General features: G+C 34.8%; 1 protein-coding gene across 2 annotated transcripts in view; it reads left to right on the top strand.

Annotated features, from left to right (window-relative positions):
• The window catches only part of ALCAM (activated leukocyte cell adhesion molecule), a 201,257-nt gene that overhangs the window by 170,523 nt on the left and 13,003 nt on the right, over positions 1-17,731 (top strand). Inside the window, exons 12-14 of one of the 2 annotated variants that reach the window (XM_082654997.1) lie at positions 1,076-1,208; positions 3,323-3,361; positions 3,652-3,769. In XM_082654997.1, coding sequence (XP_082511123.1) covers positions 1,076-1,208; positions 3,323-3,361; positions 3,652-3,769 — 290 coding nt within the window. The remainder of the gene's footprint in view (positions 1-1,075; positions 1,209-3,322; positions 3,362-3,651; positions 3,770-17,731) is intronic. The other variant, XM_082654998.1, reaches the window with a different exon arrangement.

Here is a 17,731-nt window from a genome sequence, read left to right as displayed (position 1 = left end):
TAATAAAAACAAAGACTCAGTGAGAAAGTTATGTGAAAAATACTAGTGAGAAATGGAAAAGAAGCAGGTGAACTTACTATGAGGATAAAAATAATAATGCCATTCTTCATTGTCAAGAAGGACTGATTCTGGCCCACTAGGTGATATGTTATTTTTCTTGTCCTAGGTTTGTGCTGATACATCCATAATTTTTTATTTGTTCCCTCCTCAATCACATGGTGAATCTATTATTTTACAACTACTGTTACTTGTGCCCCACCCCTACCCCAGGGGCTCCATGATGTCTCTAAGCATGAAGCTCTCTCCTGTCCTCAAGGCCTTTAAGATGTAGTTGAGGAGAAAGCACATTGAGAACAATACAGGATGTGGTGTGTATAATATGCCTCAGAAAAGAATACAAGTACATGCTTGCTTTAGTGGAGTTGGACTTAGGAGTCATGTCCTGGGGAAGAGATTAAAGTGAATTTTCTCTTATGTTTGAAGGAATTAAATGGCAGTGATGATCCTCATTAATACCTCACAAAAACCAAATGAACTTACCAGTCACTGAAAAAATAACCTATCCTCTGTATTTAGCTCAAGAAAATCGAGGAAAAAAATAGTCTTTTTCCCATGAGAAAACCATACATACATATGCACTTAGATATCATGGCTTAAGATAAAGGGATTCACCCCTGTAGTGAAGAACAATGACATAGTTTACAAATAGAATTAAATTCATGTTTATTAGGAGAAAATTGGTGATGAGTTAATCTCTAATTATTTTGAGACAGGTACTATCATGTCAAAATAATGACTAACCTGAGCATCTATTGAAAAAGAAGAGTTTAATTGATTTAATTATTAGAATTAATAATAGAAGCATAAACAGAAATCCAGGTATGGATTCACTACTCTTTTTCCTCCATGCTGTGGTTATAAACCTAAACTGGTCTTATCTATGACCTTACATGTACCCTTGAACACCAGATAACACGACAGAACACCACACCTATCCCATTTCATTCAATATTACTCTTTCTCATGTTTTTAATTCATTTCCATTTCTAAATCCATTTTCCTTTTCTTTTTCCAGACAGAGGAATCTCCTTATATCAATGGCAGGTATTATAGTAAAATTATCATTTCCCCTGAAGAGAATGTTACATTAACTTGCACAGCAGAAAACCAGCTGGAGAGAACAGTAAACTCCTTGAATGTCTCTGCTAGTGAGTATTTCATTTCTGGCATTAAAAATGTAAGAAAATTTGAAGTTATTCTTCATTAGTTTAAAATCTTCAATTCCATCTTCCTGTGCTGCATTATGGTAAGTTTTATTTATTTATTTTGCATTTGGTATCATCATCATAAGGTTCTTCTTTTTTCTTTTTTCCTGGTATCCATTCTTGTACAATCCTTGTCTTGACAGTTAAATCATTTCATGTTTTATGGGTCAGAGACTTTATCTTGTACAGGAATATTTCCAAGATCAACAGAGGATAAGGACTAAGTTGCTCTTACTTAATCCATGTTTTGTGTTCAGAGTACAGATAATTCAAAGATTATCTGAAAACATTTCTGTAACAATTTTAATTTTGGTAATTTTTTAATTCCCCTTAATCTATCATTTTGCATTTCAATTCTTTGTAGTATTTATCCTATTCGTATTTTGCACAGGGATGCCACATGCTTAAAGTCGTTCAGCAAGTTGGTAGTAAAACTGATACCAGAATTCCTGAAATCTAGTTTCAAAAATTGATGCTTTTGAATATCATATTTGAATCATAGGTTACAAAAACAAACAAATGAGATTATCTCAGAGAAAGTGACAAAAAAAATCTGTCAATGTTGAAATCATGTAATGGAAACATACCAGTAGCAGCTTCTTTATTTAATTTGAAATTATCTCTCATCTTCAATTCTGTAATTCTTTTTTTTGTCATGTCCGTCTTAAATCAGGGCTGGCTTAGAATGAGGTTCAGTTCTGGACAAGATGCTAACTGACCCTCCAAACCTTCATTCTTCAGTCAGTTGGAATCCTGTATGTGACATTAGCAGGATAAAGATATACTAGATAGGAATTAGCTGGAGCTAGGAGAAAATAATTATCTAAAGATAATGGTCCTTAACAGAATATGACTGGAATTTAAAAGCCTTTTGGATTGACAGGAGAAAAGAACCAAACGAACATAACTCTAAAATAGGAGTACTGACTTCTCTGAATTCAATTCAGCGAGTATTGATTTGTCCTACCTAAAAAGAGAACTTATCCTTTCTTCCTGAACACAAGTCTCTCTTTTTATTCTAACCCATCGAATAGTGGTTTTCTAGACCTTGCAGTGGTTTGATCAACATCTAATACCGTCATTTTCAAGTTCACTGAGCACCGAGAAATTCCAATATAGTATGTATGAGGAGGGGTCTAGGAATCTGCATTTTAACAAACATCACTGGAAGTTCTGATGCAAGCCCATGTGCATAGAAGAATATTTATTTAGTCTAATATTAGATGATAATCCACCACAGTGACAATCCTTAACATGGGCCAGGTGCACGGCACTATCAGAGTCACTTGGAGGGCTTTTACAAGCATCAACATACATTGCCCCTTCACCTCTGAGATGTCCCCAGTTTTGTTTTGATGTGGTTTTTTTTTTTTTTTTGCGGTACGTGGGCCTCTCACTGTTGTGGCCTTTCCCATTGCGGAGCACAGACGCCGAATGCGCAGGCTCAGCGGCCATGGCTCACGGGCCCAGCCGCTCCACGGCATGTGGGATCCTCCCAGACCGGGGCACGAACCTGTGTCCCCTGCATCGGCAGGCAGACTCTCAACCACTGCGCCGCCAGGGAAGCCCACGTCCCCAGTTTTAACCTCCACCCCTACCACTTTGAGAATGTCTCTAGTGGTAAATCCCTGACACTAGAGGATGAAAATGAATTCTCCTCCATTGAGGTCAGAAAATTGGAAAAAAGTTGAGAAACACTACATTGAAGATTTCATACACTGCAACTTGTTTCTCTTAAAAAAGAAGTCCTATTAAAAGGTGGTAGATAGTGGGGAAATTAATATGGATTTCAGATCAATACTATAGCTTGTCAGTTGTGAAGTTATCTGTGGTAGATTAATACCTTTGCAGTTTTAACTACTCTCCTTTCTTTAAAACAAGATGAATTTCTTGGTAGGGAAGTTCACACTCTATTAAGTGTAAATTTTTTTCTACCCTTAGCTGTAGAATAGATATTTTATCTTTGAGTATTTTTACATCATACTATAATGGTAAAGGTGACTTCCATATATCAACAAATTTTGTTTTTAATTTCATATTAACATTTTTCATTTCAGTAAGTATTCCAGAACACGATGAGGCAGACGAGATAAGTGGTAGGTACTATGCTGCCGACTCTTCTTCCTTGACTATCCGCTCAAGATTTATGAAGTGTCATTGTATAAGTAATTTTCTTAGCTGTCACAATTTTGACTTGAATTAAAATAGCAAATGAGACAAGAGAGTAAGAGTGCTAAAATTTTAATCCTTTAAAAGCACAAGTTTGCATGTTACTCTTAGTAGTGAGCCTCAGTCATTTTTAATAAGAAATAATAACTAGATTGACGTATTTTCACAAATGCTTGGCATTGTCTGTAATTGCATGGGCTTTTCTTTTTTGTTGTAGATGAAAACAAAGAAAAGGTGAATGACCAGGCAAAACTAATTGTGGGAATCGTTGTTGGTCTCCTCCTCGCTGCCCTAGTTGCTGGTGTCGTCTATTGGCTGTACATGAAGAAATCAAAGTAAGTTGTAGAAAAAAGATCTTCATTGTTCATTGACTTTCACTGGGAGAAAATACAGTGTGTTCATTATGCTCATTTCAGCTGGGCATGTAATTTCTATAATAGGAAAGACATATCCCCCTAATCAGGCTGATCATGTTTTGTCTTCAGCTCACTGTGACTATATTACCAAGACTGGGGACATGACCTGGAGTGATTTCACCTGTGTCCCCTTATTTTTCTCAGTCAGTGGTCTGAATTCAATTATCTGATTTTTTTTCAATGCTTAGGTAGATTTTTAAAAGGCACTTAGTGCCTAGAAGTCAGCCATTCTAAACAGTTTGGCTGAGGTTGCTGGAGATTAAGTAAAAGCGGTGAGTACATCCTGCAAGGACAGCTGGGTGTCTTTGCAGTGACAGGTCTGGCCAGCAGTGCAAGTGTTGGTGAGGTAGAGCCATCTTGTTGTCACTACTTCTCTATTCTACTTAGGTCACTTTGTTCCATAGAAGAATCTAATTCAGGGAAAAAGTCATCATTATGTTGTCTTGAGTTTTAAAACAATGATTAGACAAAGTACCAAGATTACTTTAAAAATGATTTAGATGATGTTTAAAGATTATTAGAGTCATGAAATAATACATATGGTATCAACCTCACAAATCATCTAACAGTGGTTTATAATGAAAATTTGGTTGACCAATGAAGATTCTTAACATACACACATGCCTAGTATTCCTCATTGCCCCAGCTCTGACCCTAGGTTCAGATGCAACTGGTCAGAGACGCAATTCTAGCATTGCAGTTTTTAAAAGTTCTATTGGTGATTATGTGGTGTACCCCTGGTTTCAAACATGGGTTTCAAACTCCTGTATCTAATAAATGAGGAAATCGAATTTTGCAAGGGGATATGTATAGCTAGTGGCAACTTTAGACTTTATTTTATATTTTCTTGATGTCTTGATATAACCCCTTTCAACAACTCAGGTAAGTTAACTTAAAAGAAAATCAAAAGAAAAAACAGACTCAATCAGATCCATGATCTCACCCTGTGAATATACAAATGTCAGTGAAGTAATATTTGAATGGAGCTGCCATCAAATGGAGGCAGTGGCTCAGAATTTTTAAAGTCACGTGATGTGAGCATGTACTGAGTTATATTTCGTTCTCACAATCCATCTCTGAAGTAGGTACTCTTATTATACATATTTTACATTGGAAAAAACTAAGGCAAAGAATGGTTAAATGACTTGCTTGAGATTACACAGTTGTAAGGGATAGTTATATTCGATTTAAGGCAGTGATATTTTAGAATCTTTGTGCTTAATTACTAGTTCTTATTTTCTCTTGTTATGCCTTTTTCTCTTTTTCAGTCACATAAGGCAGAAACACATTGCTGTTGTGTGTTGTAGTTGATATACATGTCCACTCACACTAGGGCACAGTCAGTTCTAATCTTGGCACTTCAGTCCTCAATCTTGAACAGTCTGCACTATCACTTGATAACAAATGTGGGTTTTTTTCTCAGCGAAAATTTTACCTACAAACACTTCATGTTGCTTTGTGCCCATGATTTCCATGGAAAATTTAGAAGATTGCCTGTACTACGTAAAAGAAAGGAAGTGCAAACAGTTGCCCAGAGGTGGTATCTATCTTACAGAAATTCTCCTTCTGTGTGTGTTTCCTGACTATCAAAATCTTATCCTACCTTTATAATCCACAGTGAGGTGCTCACAAATCTAACAGCTTGGCCTCTAGGGTATTTTGGTTTTATTTATTTAGGGTTTCTGATGCACTCCAAAGTAATTTTATTTCTTAAAAGAATGAAAATAAAATTTCTCTGTATCCTGGAATTGAGCTGAACAATAAACAGCAGTCCTCTACATTATGTTCAAATGAATGTTAAGTTCTTGGAGCTCCCCCAGCATCCTTAATCATCCTATTCTGATTGCCAATGTCTCATCATACCCTGTTTGTCGTCCTATGAATAGAAAAAAATTGGGTGTGTGTTTTTTGTTTTTTTGGTTATGTCATTTGTCATTACCATACGGTAACCCAAAATTAAAATCATGGGTAAAAACATACTGGACATTTAACTTCATAGTGTCTTTAGGTTAAGGGTTAAGACTTCATGCATTTCCTTTAAAGTACTTCATTAAATTAAGTGCTTATTTTACCATCTGACATGAACATCTGTCTAAATAACTGTTATTTAATTGAAAAGTGCACCAACTTTTCTAGTGTCAGTATTATTGGTAATCAAAATAATAAATTTCAATTCTTACCCCAAGCATCAAAATGTTTTTATTAAGAATTTGCAGAACTTTTCAGATTTGCTAAGTGCTTCACATTTCTAACTAGTTATTCTTTCTACTGCCCTCTGAGATAAGCAAGCACTTTTGCTATGAGTTATTGTTAACACCTGTGTCCAGAGTAAGTGCTTCAGGGTAAGAATTGCTAAGTCTATTTTCGGGTCTACTATACTCTCTTTTTTTTTCTTCTAGATAACTTCACCTTTACAAGTCAATATGAGAGTTTCATTTCTGTCTTAGCTTAATTCATCACCATTTTATGTGGATATGAGAGATTTTTAATAAAGATGTGGTCCATACTTTTTCCGCAGATACCTAAAGAAATATACCCTTGTGTCTACCATCCTGTAAAATAATACCATCAACAATCTTAGTGAGTCACCCATTATTGCAAACAGCTTTGAGCCACAATTATATTAGTTCTTTGCATTGGCAATCTAAAAAGCCAGTGGAGAGAGAAATGAGGGAAACAATCTTTTATACCCAAGTAGAATTTAAGAATACATTTGTTAACATACCTAGTGGCTACTCAAATAACATGCACTCCCCATTCCATTAATATGAGATACATATTTTTATATCTATTTTAAATATGGAAAGGGTATGCTTAGCAGTTGTGCTTGACACTGTGATATGGTATATTCATTGCAGAATAAGGGCTCATGATTCCTCTGCTGTTTTGATTCATATAACTTCTCACTGGAATTTTTTTTTTTTAATTTGAGATATTTTGATAGTGAGAATGGATGACTCCAATCATTTCCTGTGTATGTAGGGTATTAACTGACAGTTCCAGGCAAAAGGTACTAATTGACTAAACCCAGTTCATATCTAGTTGTTTAACAGATAGGAAACATTAAAGACCTAGAGATAATTCAATGACTTTTTAAATTATTTACTCCCTTTCTCTCCATCCTGTTCTCTGAACATTGTTTTTATATCTGCAGGAAGTTGAATGTTACTATTTGAGTTCGAAATTCTCTCCTGCATATCTTATATTACAAGAACTAATGAAAAATTAAAAGAGTCAAAGATAAAGGAAAAATGTAGCATGATGTAGCCACAAACTTATTCAGAACTGTATTAAAACCATAATTTCCAGGTTGGTTGCATTTAAGAGACCCTTGACCACCACCATACTTCTTATCACTAAACTGGAAGTAAGCATTAACCAGACATTTGTAATCTCAAAATACACATTGTGTGAATACTGGAAGTTTACCAAGAGATTTATCTTTTGCAACTGTGGAACTCATGACTATTTTCATGAAGTTTTTGTACAATATGTAGGCAATATGGAAGTCTAAAAATCACAAATATCTTTTGTCAGTTTTGCCTTTTATAATGCTTTACTATTCTACTGTCTTAGAAAAAAAAAAAAAAAAGACAGTCCTAAATTGGCAAAAGACTAAAGAAGACTGCCTATAACCCCCAAACTTCAAGAAATACTGTTAAATTAAGGCTTTCTAAAACCCTTCTTATTAGTATCTCTTAATATATGGAACAGGATCTTGCAAGAAAGTTGATTTTAACTGAATTCTATTTCCAATCAATACTCTGTCTAAAATCAGATATATGTTCCCATGAGGGAACTTATTCAGACTCCCTGCTGAATAAGTTGAAAATATAGTGCTGAAGGACCATTTATAGCACATTTTGAGTGACTTTCCTCATTTATTACTATGTAAGCATCTTCTTCTCTTTTTGTACTTTTACTCAAATCCTCAAATTTTAATGAGGTAAATTTAATAAGGTAACCATATTTCATAGTATCTAAGGCTCAGTGAGTGTAATCTGCCTACGATAACACATGCAATATCTTATTCCATATCCCATATAAACTTTCAAATATATTTTGCTGCCTCACCAGGACTTCTTTGGAATTAAAACTTCGTCTCTGACTTTGATTGCCTGCTAGCATTTAATATAGTGCTAGGGGTGGAAGGGTGTGCTCTCAAGTGCAGGGCTGATGTGGCCTCTCACCTTGTATTAGACGTCAAGCTAATCCAAGTTTTCGTTTCTTTTTCCTTCCCTACCCATAGCTTGGCAGGCAGCCAAAAGAAGGAAGAAAAGAAAATGCCCCATTATTCTATCAAAGCATAAATAACAGGGGAGACTAGAGGGGAAATAAGATAATGTGGAAATGCTGGAGTCCCCCTTTAGTCAATCACAAGGTCATTGGCCACCCAAAGGGCAGAACCATTCATGGCCCTGCCCTCTCCTACTACACGTGAACTGAAACATTTCCAGAGGAAAGAGATAGCATCAAAACATAATGTTTTCAATTTTTATCTCTTCTAGCATTTCACTTTATTTTTTTTTAATTTCATGTGTTTGGTTTAATTATTGTTTCAAAGGTGAAGGGAAATCCTGTTCCTCAAGCATCTGCCTCTGCCCAGGCTGTGTTAGCACATTACCCACCTAAAGGAAACACTTTGAACGATGATGCTGAATACATGCCAGTGGCATCCTGCTTTCATGCATATTCAGTACTGTTACATTTATTTTGATCTACTGATACTTTACATAATGGTGATTCCCATATTTACTATTGCCCAAGTGAAAGCCATTCTCTATTTTTCACTGAAGACATTAGGAAATCTATTTTAATGGAGAGTTTCTTTGGAGAGTCTTAGAAATGCTAAGGATATCAAATTGAAACTTGTAATAAGTCCAACTATTTATTCTTCTTTGTTTCCTTCTTCAAACCCAGAAATTGCTGACAACTGTCTTTCTAAGATGCAGTGGTTAGAGCCCTCCTCTCCTCCTCTAGCTCTTTATTAAGCTTGGCCCAGGAGGAAACTTACTTTGCTGAGAGCTGTGACCAGGGAAGAAAGAAAAATAACTATTCTCATGGGTATGACCCTAATTACCTGCACAGGTATCAATGGCTGGTTTGCTGAAAGTGGCAATTCCACACCGCCAGGGTCCCAGTCTTAAATACCCATAGTCCTGGTGCCCTTCTGTGCTGTGTCTCAGGCATGCTATAAATGAGAAATCACAGAAAATGCCCCTCTAAATGAGGAAGTGATAATAATTCCTCATGTTGCCTCTGAGTTTTCAAATTTGTTATACATATGCCTACACTTGGGAAACCTAAAGTCTTATGAACTCTTTCATGTGTGAATTATTTTACAGGGGTATTGTTTTTATTTTCCAAATATACATTTCTGTTATAACACTTTATGTATCTTTTCAAATGACACCGCATTCCAGGATTGTGAGGTACTGGTTATGTGTGCAACTCCTATCCTCCTTCACTTTTCCTATCTCCTTCATCCCCCTCTAACCTATTTGTTAGCTGAGATATAATTGACGTATAACAAGGTATAAATCTAAGGTGTACCACATGTTGATTTGATACATTTATATACTGCAGTATGATCTCTACTGTAGCATTAATAACACCTCCATCCAGTCTCTTAGCAACTCTGAAGCATTAAAATAAAGGCACACTGGGCTTCCCTGGTGGCGCAGTGGTTGAGAGTCCACCTGCCGATGCAGGGGACACGGGTTCGTGCCCCGGTCCGGGAAGATCCCACATGCTGCGGAGCGGCTGGGCCCGTGAGCCATGGCCGCTGAGCCTGCGCGTCCGGAGCCTGTGCTCCGCAACGGGAGAGGCCACAGCGGTGAGAGGCCCGCGTACCGAAAAAATTAAATAAATAAATAAAGGCACACTTAGAAGACACTACTAGATTAGTTCCCTACTTCCTTTCAAGGAGATCTAGAAACAAGTTTATGGTACTGGGGAAAATCTCACAAAAATGTTTAAGAATCTTCTAAAAAGTTATTTAAAAGCAACTTGAACCTTTAATAGCCCTGCACTTACAGAAATAACACAGAAGGGGAGTTGAGAGCGAGGACTGAACTCCCTTTGGCCACTCAGTAGCTATGTGGCCTGGGCAGCTGTCCGTTACTCACCATCAGTTTTGTGAGTCCCTGTCACCTGCTGGGGTCTTTCACATACACTATACATTTATCCTCACACCAGCCCTGTGAGTAGATCCTATTGTCCCCTATTTACAGAAGGGCAAGCATCTTAAGAGGAGGGACTTGTCCAGGGACTTGCAGCTAAGTCTTGACACATGAGGATGAGAACCCAGACTCACTGACCCCAAGGTCAAGACTCTTCTCTCTGCCTCACTAATTAGAGAGTCTTCCAATATTAATTTATTGTGATTCTATTATTTAAATTTTATCTCATTTTAAAGTTATAAAAAAAGCTGACTGATTGAGAACATTTAAGACAAATAATTGTAACAATTTTTATTTTAACCCAAGTGCTCGTTCTTTATTAATGCCTTAAACTCATCCCTCAAATCAGTTGACTGAAAAAAAAATGTTGACTGAAAATATTGCTAAAGGGAATGGTTTAAATAAATTTTTGTTCTCTTCCAGTAGTAGATGGAAATCTAACCTGCTTTCAAATCTCTGAAATTTCCCCAAATTAAAAAGGACACTTCCATAAAATTATATTATTTTTACCACATCAATCTCAAAACTGAGCCCAAAAGTAATCAGAATAATTTTTAGAGGCTTTTCCCTGCAAGAGAGAGTGGACTCTCAGTAACAAAAATGGAGAAATTCATTAAAAATTCCAAGTAAATCTTATATACATAGACTCAGTGAATACCCCTTCCCCCAGCAGCAACACTATTTTTATTTCTATTTAGTACATTTCACAGTGGTTAACACTTAGCTTATTTGTATAACTTGGAACAGGACTGGGAAGCCAGACTGCTGGAGCTTGAATCCTGGTTTTGCTACTTGCTAGCTCTATGACCACAAGCAAGTTTATTAGTCTCAATGTAAAACAGAGATATCCTAAGGCTAAAATAATTTAATACCTATGCAGCACTTAGAACAGTGCCTGGCATATTAAGGCATTATAAGAGTGTTAGCAGTTATGATTTTGGAGAGTGAAATTAAGAAAAGAAGGGAGATTGTTTTTACTTTTGTTTTGTAACTTTAAAATAAGAAAAATATCAGTTTGAAGTTATTCAGCTCTTATTCTACAAATATGTTTCATGTTGCTCTTAACAAATGCTTTTTTGTAATGCCAGACTGAGAGCAGTGATTCTTAGCCTGATTTTACCTGAAAGGTATGCTGAAAGATATTATGATTTGCCCTGAATACCACAGAATTCCTTCGAGGGAATTCTAATTACTCCTTTCCTCTGAATACCTCCTTCTTTTATTTGACAGAATTTGGTAAAATCACAGAAACCACTTTTCATCCCTAGACAAATACTAAATCCACCTAGAAAGTAAGTAGTATTGGAAATGGAAAAGGTATCCAGATTCTCATTGTACTTTTTGCCTGGTTCTTTCACTCCCTGGCCATAAGGATCATGCTTTAGCTTTTCGCTGTATGATGTTGTTATATTAAGGTAAAACTCGCTTACATTAAATATGCAATTAAATCTGTTTTGATAAATTTATATACCTTTGTAACCATTACTCCAGTCGTGATATAGAGCATCCCATCACCTCAGAAAGTTCCCTTGGAATTCCTTCCTGTCCAGCCCTGCCATCCTTTTTCCCTTAGGCAACCACTATGCTGATTGTTATCACCAGAGATTATGTTTTCTTAATCTGGAACCTAATATAAATGGAACTATACAGAATGTACTCGTATCTGGCTTCTTTCCTTTAACACAGTGTTTCTGAGATATCAATACATGTATTAATGATTTAATTGTTTAGAATTGCTGAGTAGTGGTCCGTTGTTAGAATATATCACATTATTTTAATCCATTCTCTTATCTATGGACACTTGGATAGTTTCAAGCCAGTATGGGCTGTCATGAATAATATGGCTAAAACCAACTTTCTATATAAGCATTTTTCGTGGGCATATGTTTTCATTCTCTTGGGCAAATACCTAGAAATGGAACTGCTAGGCTGTAGGGTAGATACTTGTTCATGAGAAATTGCCAAACAGCTTTCTCAAAGTAGTTGTCCTATTTGCAGCCCCACCAGCAATATATAAAGTTTCAGTTCTTTTACATCTTTGCATAAATTTGGTGGTGTTGTTCTGTTTAATTTTAGCCATTCTAGGAGGTGTGAAATGATATCTAATTTTGGGTTTAACTTGCATTTCCCTGAGACCTAATGATTTTAAGCTCCATGTACTTATTGGTGAGCTTCTTTTGTACAGCGACTATTCAAATCTTTTGCCTATGATTTTATTGTTATTTGTCTTATGTAATTGCTCTGTAAGGGTTCTTTACATATTCTATATCAAAAACCTTTGTTATATATTGTAAATATGTTGCCAAAGTCTGTGGTTTGATTATTCTTTTCTTAATGCTGTCTTTTGATGAGCAGTTTTTAATTTTGATGAATAACAACTTATCAATGTTTTTCCTATTATATTTACTGCTTTCCGTGTCCACTCTACAAAATCTTTGCTTATTCCAAAGTGGAAAAGATATTTCTCTATGTCTTTTTCTAGAAATTTTATAGTTTTACATTTGAGTATATATCTGCTATTTTGTGTGTGGTGCAAGATAAAGTTAGTTTATTTGCTTGTTTTATGCTATATATATATATATATATATAGCATATACATATCAAGTCATTCTAGCACCATTGGTTAAAAAACTTCCTTTTGGCCTTGGCATATTTGTCATCCTCATCTTCATCCTCATCATCATAATAGTCCTTCAACTTTGATGTTCTGCTTGTGTTAGTAATTTTATATCTTTGTGTTTCCATATAAACTTGAGCAACTTGTTACTTTCTACCTCCCCCCCACCCCAATTTTTAAAGCTTTGTGAGACTATGGTTGCTTTGAATTTCTAGATAAGTTTGGATATACTTAACATCTTAAAAATATTTAGTCTTCCAAACCATGACCATCCTATATCTCTCCATTTACTTAAATATTTTCCTTTTTTTCTTAGCAATATTTTATAAATTTTAATGTAGACAGTTGATATGTCTTACAAAGTTCATTCTTATGTTTTATGTACTTTGCAGCTATTATAAATGCAATTATTCTGTGAGTTTTATTTTCCATTTTAATATTAGTATATAGAAATATAATTAATTTTTGCTGTTGAAATGCATACAACCATCTTCCTAAATTCGCTTGTTCTGTTAGTTGTTCTGTGAATTCCTTAAGATTTCTATGAAAACAATCATTTTATCTGCAAATAGAAATAATGTTACTTCTTTTCTTCCATTTCATATGCTTTTTATTTATTTTTTTGCCCTCATAGAGACTTTCAATACAATGTTGAATAGAAATGTGGAGAGCAGACATCTTTACATATTCTCAATCTTAGAGATTGAATTGTTCAGTATTTGCCATTATGTATGATATTAGCTGTACGTTTTTCATATTTCCCTACTCAGAGTTAGTTAAGGGTAGTGTCCTCCAGACTGCCATGTCTGCCCAAGACTTCTGACTCCAGCTGCAAGGAGTTAGGGTCCAAATACATAGTTAGAGAGAAGAGTTCACATAAGACTACCCTCATTTCTGCTATCAACTCAAGCTCAGGTTTGATAATTTGCTAGAATACTCACAGAACTCATGGTTATATTCATGACAAGTAAAGGATACATTAAAATTGACTAAGAGAAGAGAAGTGCAGGGCAGAGTCTGGGAGGATTCCAAATGTGAAGTTTCCTTTGTCCTCAGGGACCTGTTACGCTACTGGCCTCAATGAGTGGCAAAAGCATGGAGTATTGCTGATCTGAGAAGCTCACCTGAACTTTGGTGTCCAAAGTTTTTGTTGAGACTTCATTACATGGGCATGATTGATTGATTAATTATCCATGTGGTTGAACTCAATCTCCAGCCTCTCCCTTCCCCAGATGTCAGGCTGATATCAAATGGCCCAAAGCCCCCATCCTAAACTGTATGATTGTTCTTTCAGGTGTGGCCAGTCTCCACCCCAAGATGATTGGGTGTTGATGGCCCTGCCCTGAGACATCTCCTCAGCATAAACTATCAGGTGTGATCCAAGAAGCCCCCCACAAATAAGAAAGCCACTCTTATCACTCAGAAAATTCTAACTATTTAGAGATTATCTCCCAGGAACTGAGCACGAAGGCCAGACCTCTCTTTGGGCAAGGCCAAATTCCTTCCAACACAATGTCCTTTAACAGGTTGAAGAAATTTTTTAATATTCTTAGATTACTAAGAGTTTCTATAACAAATCATTGTTGAATTTTCTCAAATGCCATTTCTATATCTACATCTATATTATATTCTATCTGTATCTACATTATTTCTAAAAATAATCATATTGTTTTCTCATATTTTTTATTCTGATACAATGGTAAGTTACATTGATTGATGATTCAATGTTAAGCCAATCTTGCATTCCTGGAAAAAATCCCACTCTATTATGATGTATCATAATTTATATATATATTGATGGATACTATTTGCCAATGTTTCATTAAGGATTTTTTTGTCTACATTCATGAGGAATATTGTTCTGTAATTTTCTTAATTTATGTTTTGTTCCTTTATCATATATCATATATCATGTATCATCTTTTTAGGGAGCTTTCAATTTTCTTGATGATTTCAAATAACTAACTTTTTGCTTTGTTTTTGTTTCTATTGCTTATTGTCAATTTAAATTTTTTTCTGCTCTTGTCATTACTATTTTCTTTCTTCTAGTTATTTAGAGTTTGACTTGCTCTTCTTTCTCTAATTTCATGAAGTAAATGAAAAATTTAGATCACTGATGTTAGCATTTCTTTTTTTATAACTTAAGCTTTTAAAATTTTAATCTCCCTCTCAGCAATGGGTTAGCTGCATTCCACAAATTTCAGTATGTTATATTTTCATATTTACTCAGTTCAAAATATTTTTATATTCCTCTTGTGGTTTCTACTTTGGAGCCATGTAACTAGAACTCTATTAACTTCAAAACATTTCTCATCTAATTCCATTTTGTTCAGACAGCCTAGTCTGTATGCTTTTAGTCTTTTGAATGCATTGAGGTTTTTTTTGTTTTTGTTTTTGTTTTTTTTGGCCTAGCATGCAGGCATGCAGTATTTCCAGGTGGATGCTACTCAACACTTGAAAATACTTGTATGGTGGCTGATGGGTAGAGTGTTCTATAGTATATTATGTTAAAGTAGATAATAGTTTGTTTAAATCCTCTTATTCTTATAGATTTTTTTCAAATTATATGAAGACTTCACATATAATGCATTGATAAGAAGGTTACAAGCATACATTTCCAGTACTAGAGCTAGCCCAGTACTAGTTATTTCATTATGATCATGCTTACTGAATTTTAGTCCATTTACCCTATCAGCTACTGAGAAAGATCTGTTAAATTCTCTAATATTGTATATTTGGCTATTTCTCCCTTTAGTTCTGTCACTTTTTGCTTTAGGCTTTCATTAGGAACATACACTAACAATTGTTGTGACCTACTTATGTATTGAACCTGTTATAATTATTAAATGTCTCTCATTATGGTTGTAATACTCCTTGTGTTGAATTTTACATTGTCAGATATTAATATAGCCATACTGTTTTCATATGCTTACAGTGTACATGTGTATCTTTTTCTACCCTTTTATTTTCAGTTATTTCTTTATATTTAAAGTGCATCTCATGTACAGAGAGACTGATCAAACTATGACTCCCAGGCTGCTGCTTAATTTCATAAATAAAGTTTTATGGTAGCACAGCCGTGCCCATTTCTTTACATGTTACCTGTGTTGTTTTATGCTGCAAAGCCAGAAGAGTTGAAACAAATCCATGTGGCCTACAAGACTAAGATATTTACTATCCGGACCTTTCAGAAAAATCTTAACCCCTTGTATACAGCATGTAGTTGAGTCTTGATTGTTTATTATAGTCTGACAATTTTTACTTTATAATTGGAGGATTTAGCCAAGTCACATTTTACTTAATTATTGATATATTTACATTTAAGACCACCAGCTCCCTATTTGTTTTCTAGTTGTCCTCTGTTTCTCTTTTCCTGCCTTCTTTTGAGACACTCCAATAAGTTTTAGTATTACATTTTAATTTATCTACTGGCCTTTTAACTATATGTCTTTGTATTCTTTTATTGTGGTTGCTCTAGGAATTTCAATAAGAACTCAGGTTATAACAGTCAACTTATGTAATAATCTAAAACCCCAAAACATTATAACTTCATTTATCCTCCTCCATATAATTGTAGTGTGAGGTTTATAATGTATGCAGTTGTAATGGATATGACAACAAGAGCAAAAAAGATGGAAGAGGTTAAATGAAAATACAGTTTTTCAAAGGTCGTATATAATGGGATATATATAGCATTAAATAGTTGGTTGTCTTTGTAAAAAAATTTTAATAGTATTTTATATTTTAGCACATATACAATCTATATTCATTCTTTCTTATATATCTGAGTTTCCATCCAGTATCATTTTCCTTCAACCAAAGAACTTTCTTTAATACTTCTTTTAGCACAGGTCTGCTAGTGATAATTTTTCCCAGTTTTCTTTTATTCAATTTAACATGTCTTTATTTTGCTTTTGACTAAAATATATTTTTACTAGATATAAAATTCTAGTTTGAGGGTTTTTTTCCAGCATTTTAAAGATGTTGAATTAACTTTGTTATGCATTGTTTTCTTGATGAGACATCAGCTGCTTTTCATGTCATTGTTCCCCTGAACAAATTTTCTACGGCTACTTTCAAATCATTGTCTTTATATTTGCTTTCAGTTACTTTCAGTATGATGTAATTAGATGTGTTTTTCTTTTTATCATTCCTCTTTGGGAGCTGCTGACCATTTTGGATGCAAGTTAATGGACGTCAACAAATCTAGGAATATTTTTCATTGTTTCTTCAAATATATTTTATGCCTCAATTCTCTTTTGCTTCTCCTACTGGGACTCCAATTACACATTTGTTAGATTGCTCACTATTGTCCCACAGGTCACTGAGGATTTGCTTCTTTTATTTCTATTATTTTTCTCTCAATTTTTTAGAATATATAATTTATATTTTTTGTCCTTACGTTCACTGAGTCTTTATTCTGCACCTCCAATCTGGTGATAAGATAATTTAGTGAACTGCTAATTTTCAATATTGTGGTTTTAAGTTGTAGAATTACTTTCGTTTACATTTTCAGTACTGAGATTTCTATCTGTTCTCTCATTGTTACCACACTTTTCTTTAAGTCATTGAACATGTTATGTAATACTGATTTAAAGTTCTTAACTGTTATTTCCAGTCTCTATTATCCAAGGATATTCTCTGGGCTTTGTGTTACATTATTTTACTCTTCATTTTTATGTGTGGTAACTTCTTATTCATAACTATTCTTTGTTTGGTGATATGTTATAGAGATCCTAGGTTCTACTGTATAGGCTAAAGGATATGGATTGTTTTTTCTGGCAGAGAATTAGATTACTGGCTGATTTCCTTGATCATGTCACAGTTACTGTTACATTTTATATTTCACATCTGTCTCAGGGTGAATGCTGAATCTTGACACATAGTCTTTACTAAGTTTTTCTGGGATTTCAATAGAAAGATTGACATGATTGCCAATAACTCCTGGCTTGGTGAGGTTCAACTACAAACTCTGTCTCCTCTGTATGGGTAACAGCTAAAATCTATGTCAGGTTTTTAAGCTTTCCAGGTGTTGCTTTCTTCTGGGCTACATGAAATTTCTTCCACACATGCAGTTTAGAG

The sequence above is a fragment of the Grampus griseus genome (assembly GCF_964374135.1).
Source record: "Grampus griseus genome assembly, chromosome: 5".
NCBI lineage: Eukaryota > Metazoa > Chordata > Mammalia > Artiodactyla > Delphinidae > Grampus > Grampus griseus.
Note: the sequence above shows the minus strand (reverse complement) of the source record. Positions and strands in the feature narration are given on the sequence as shown.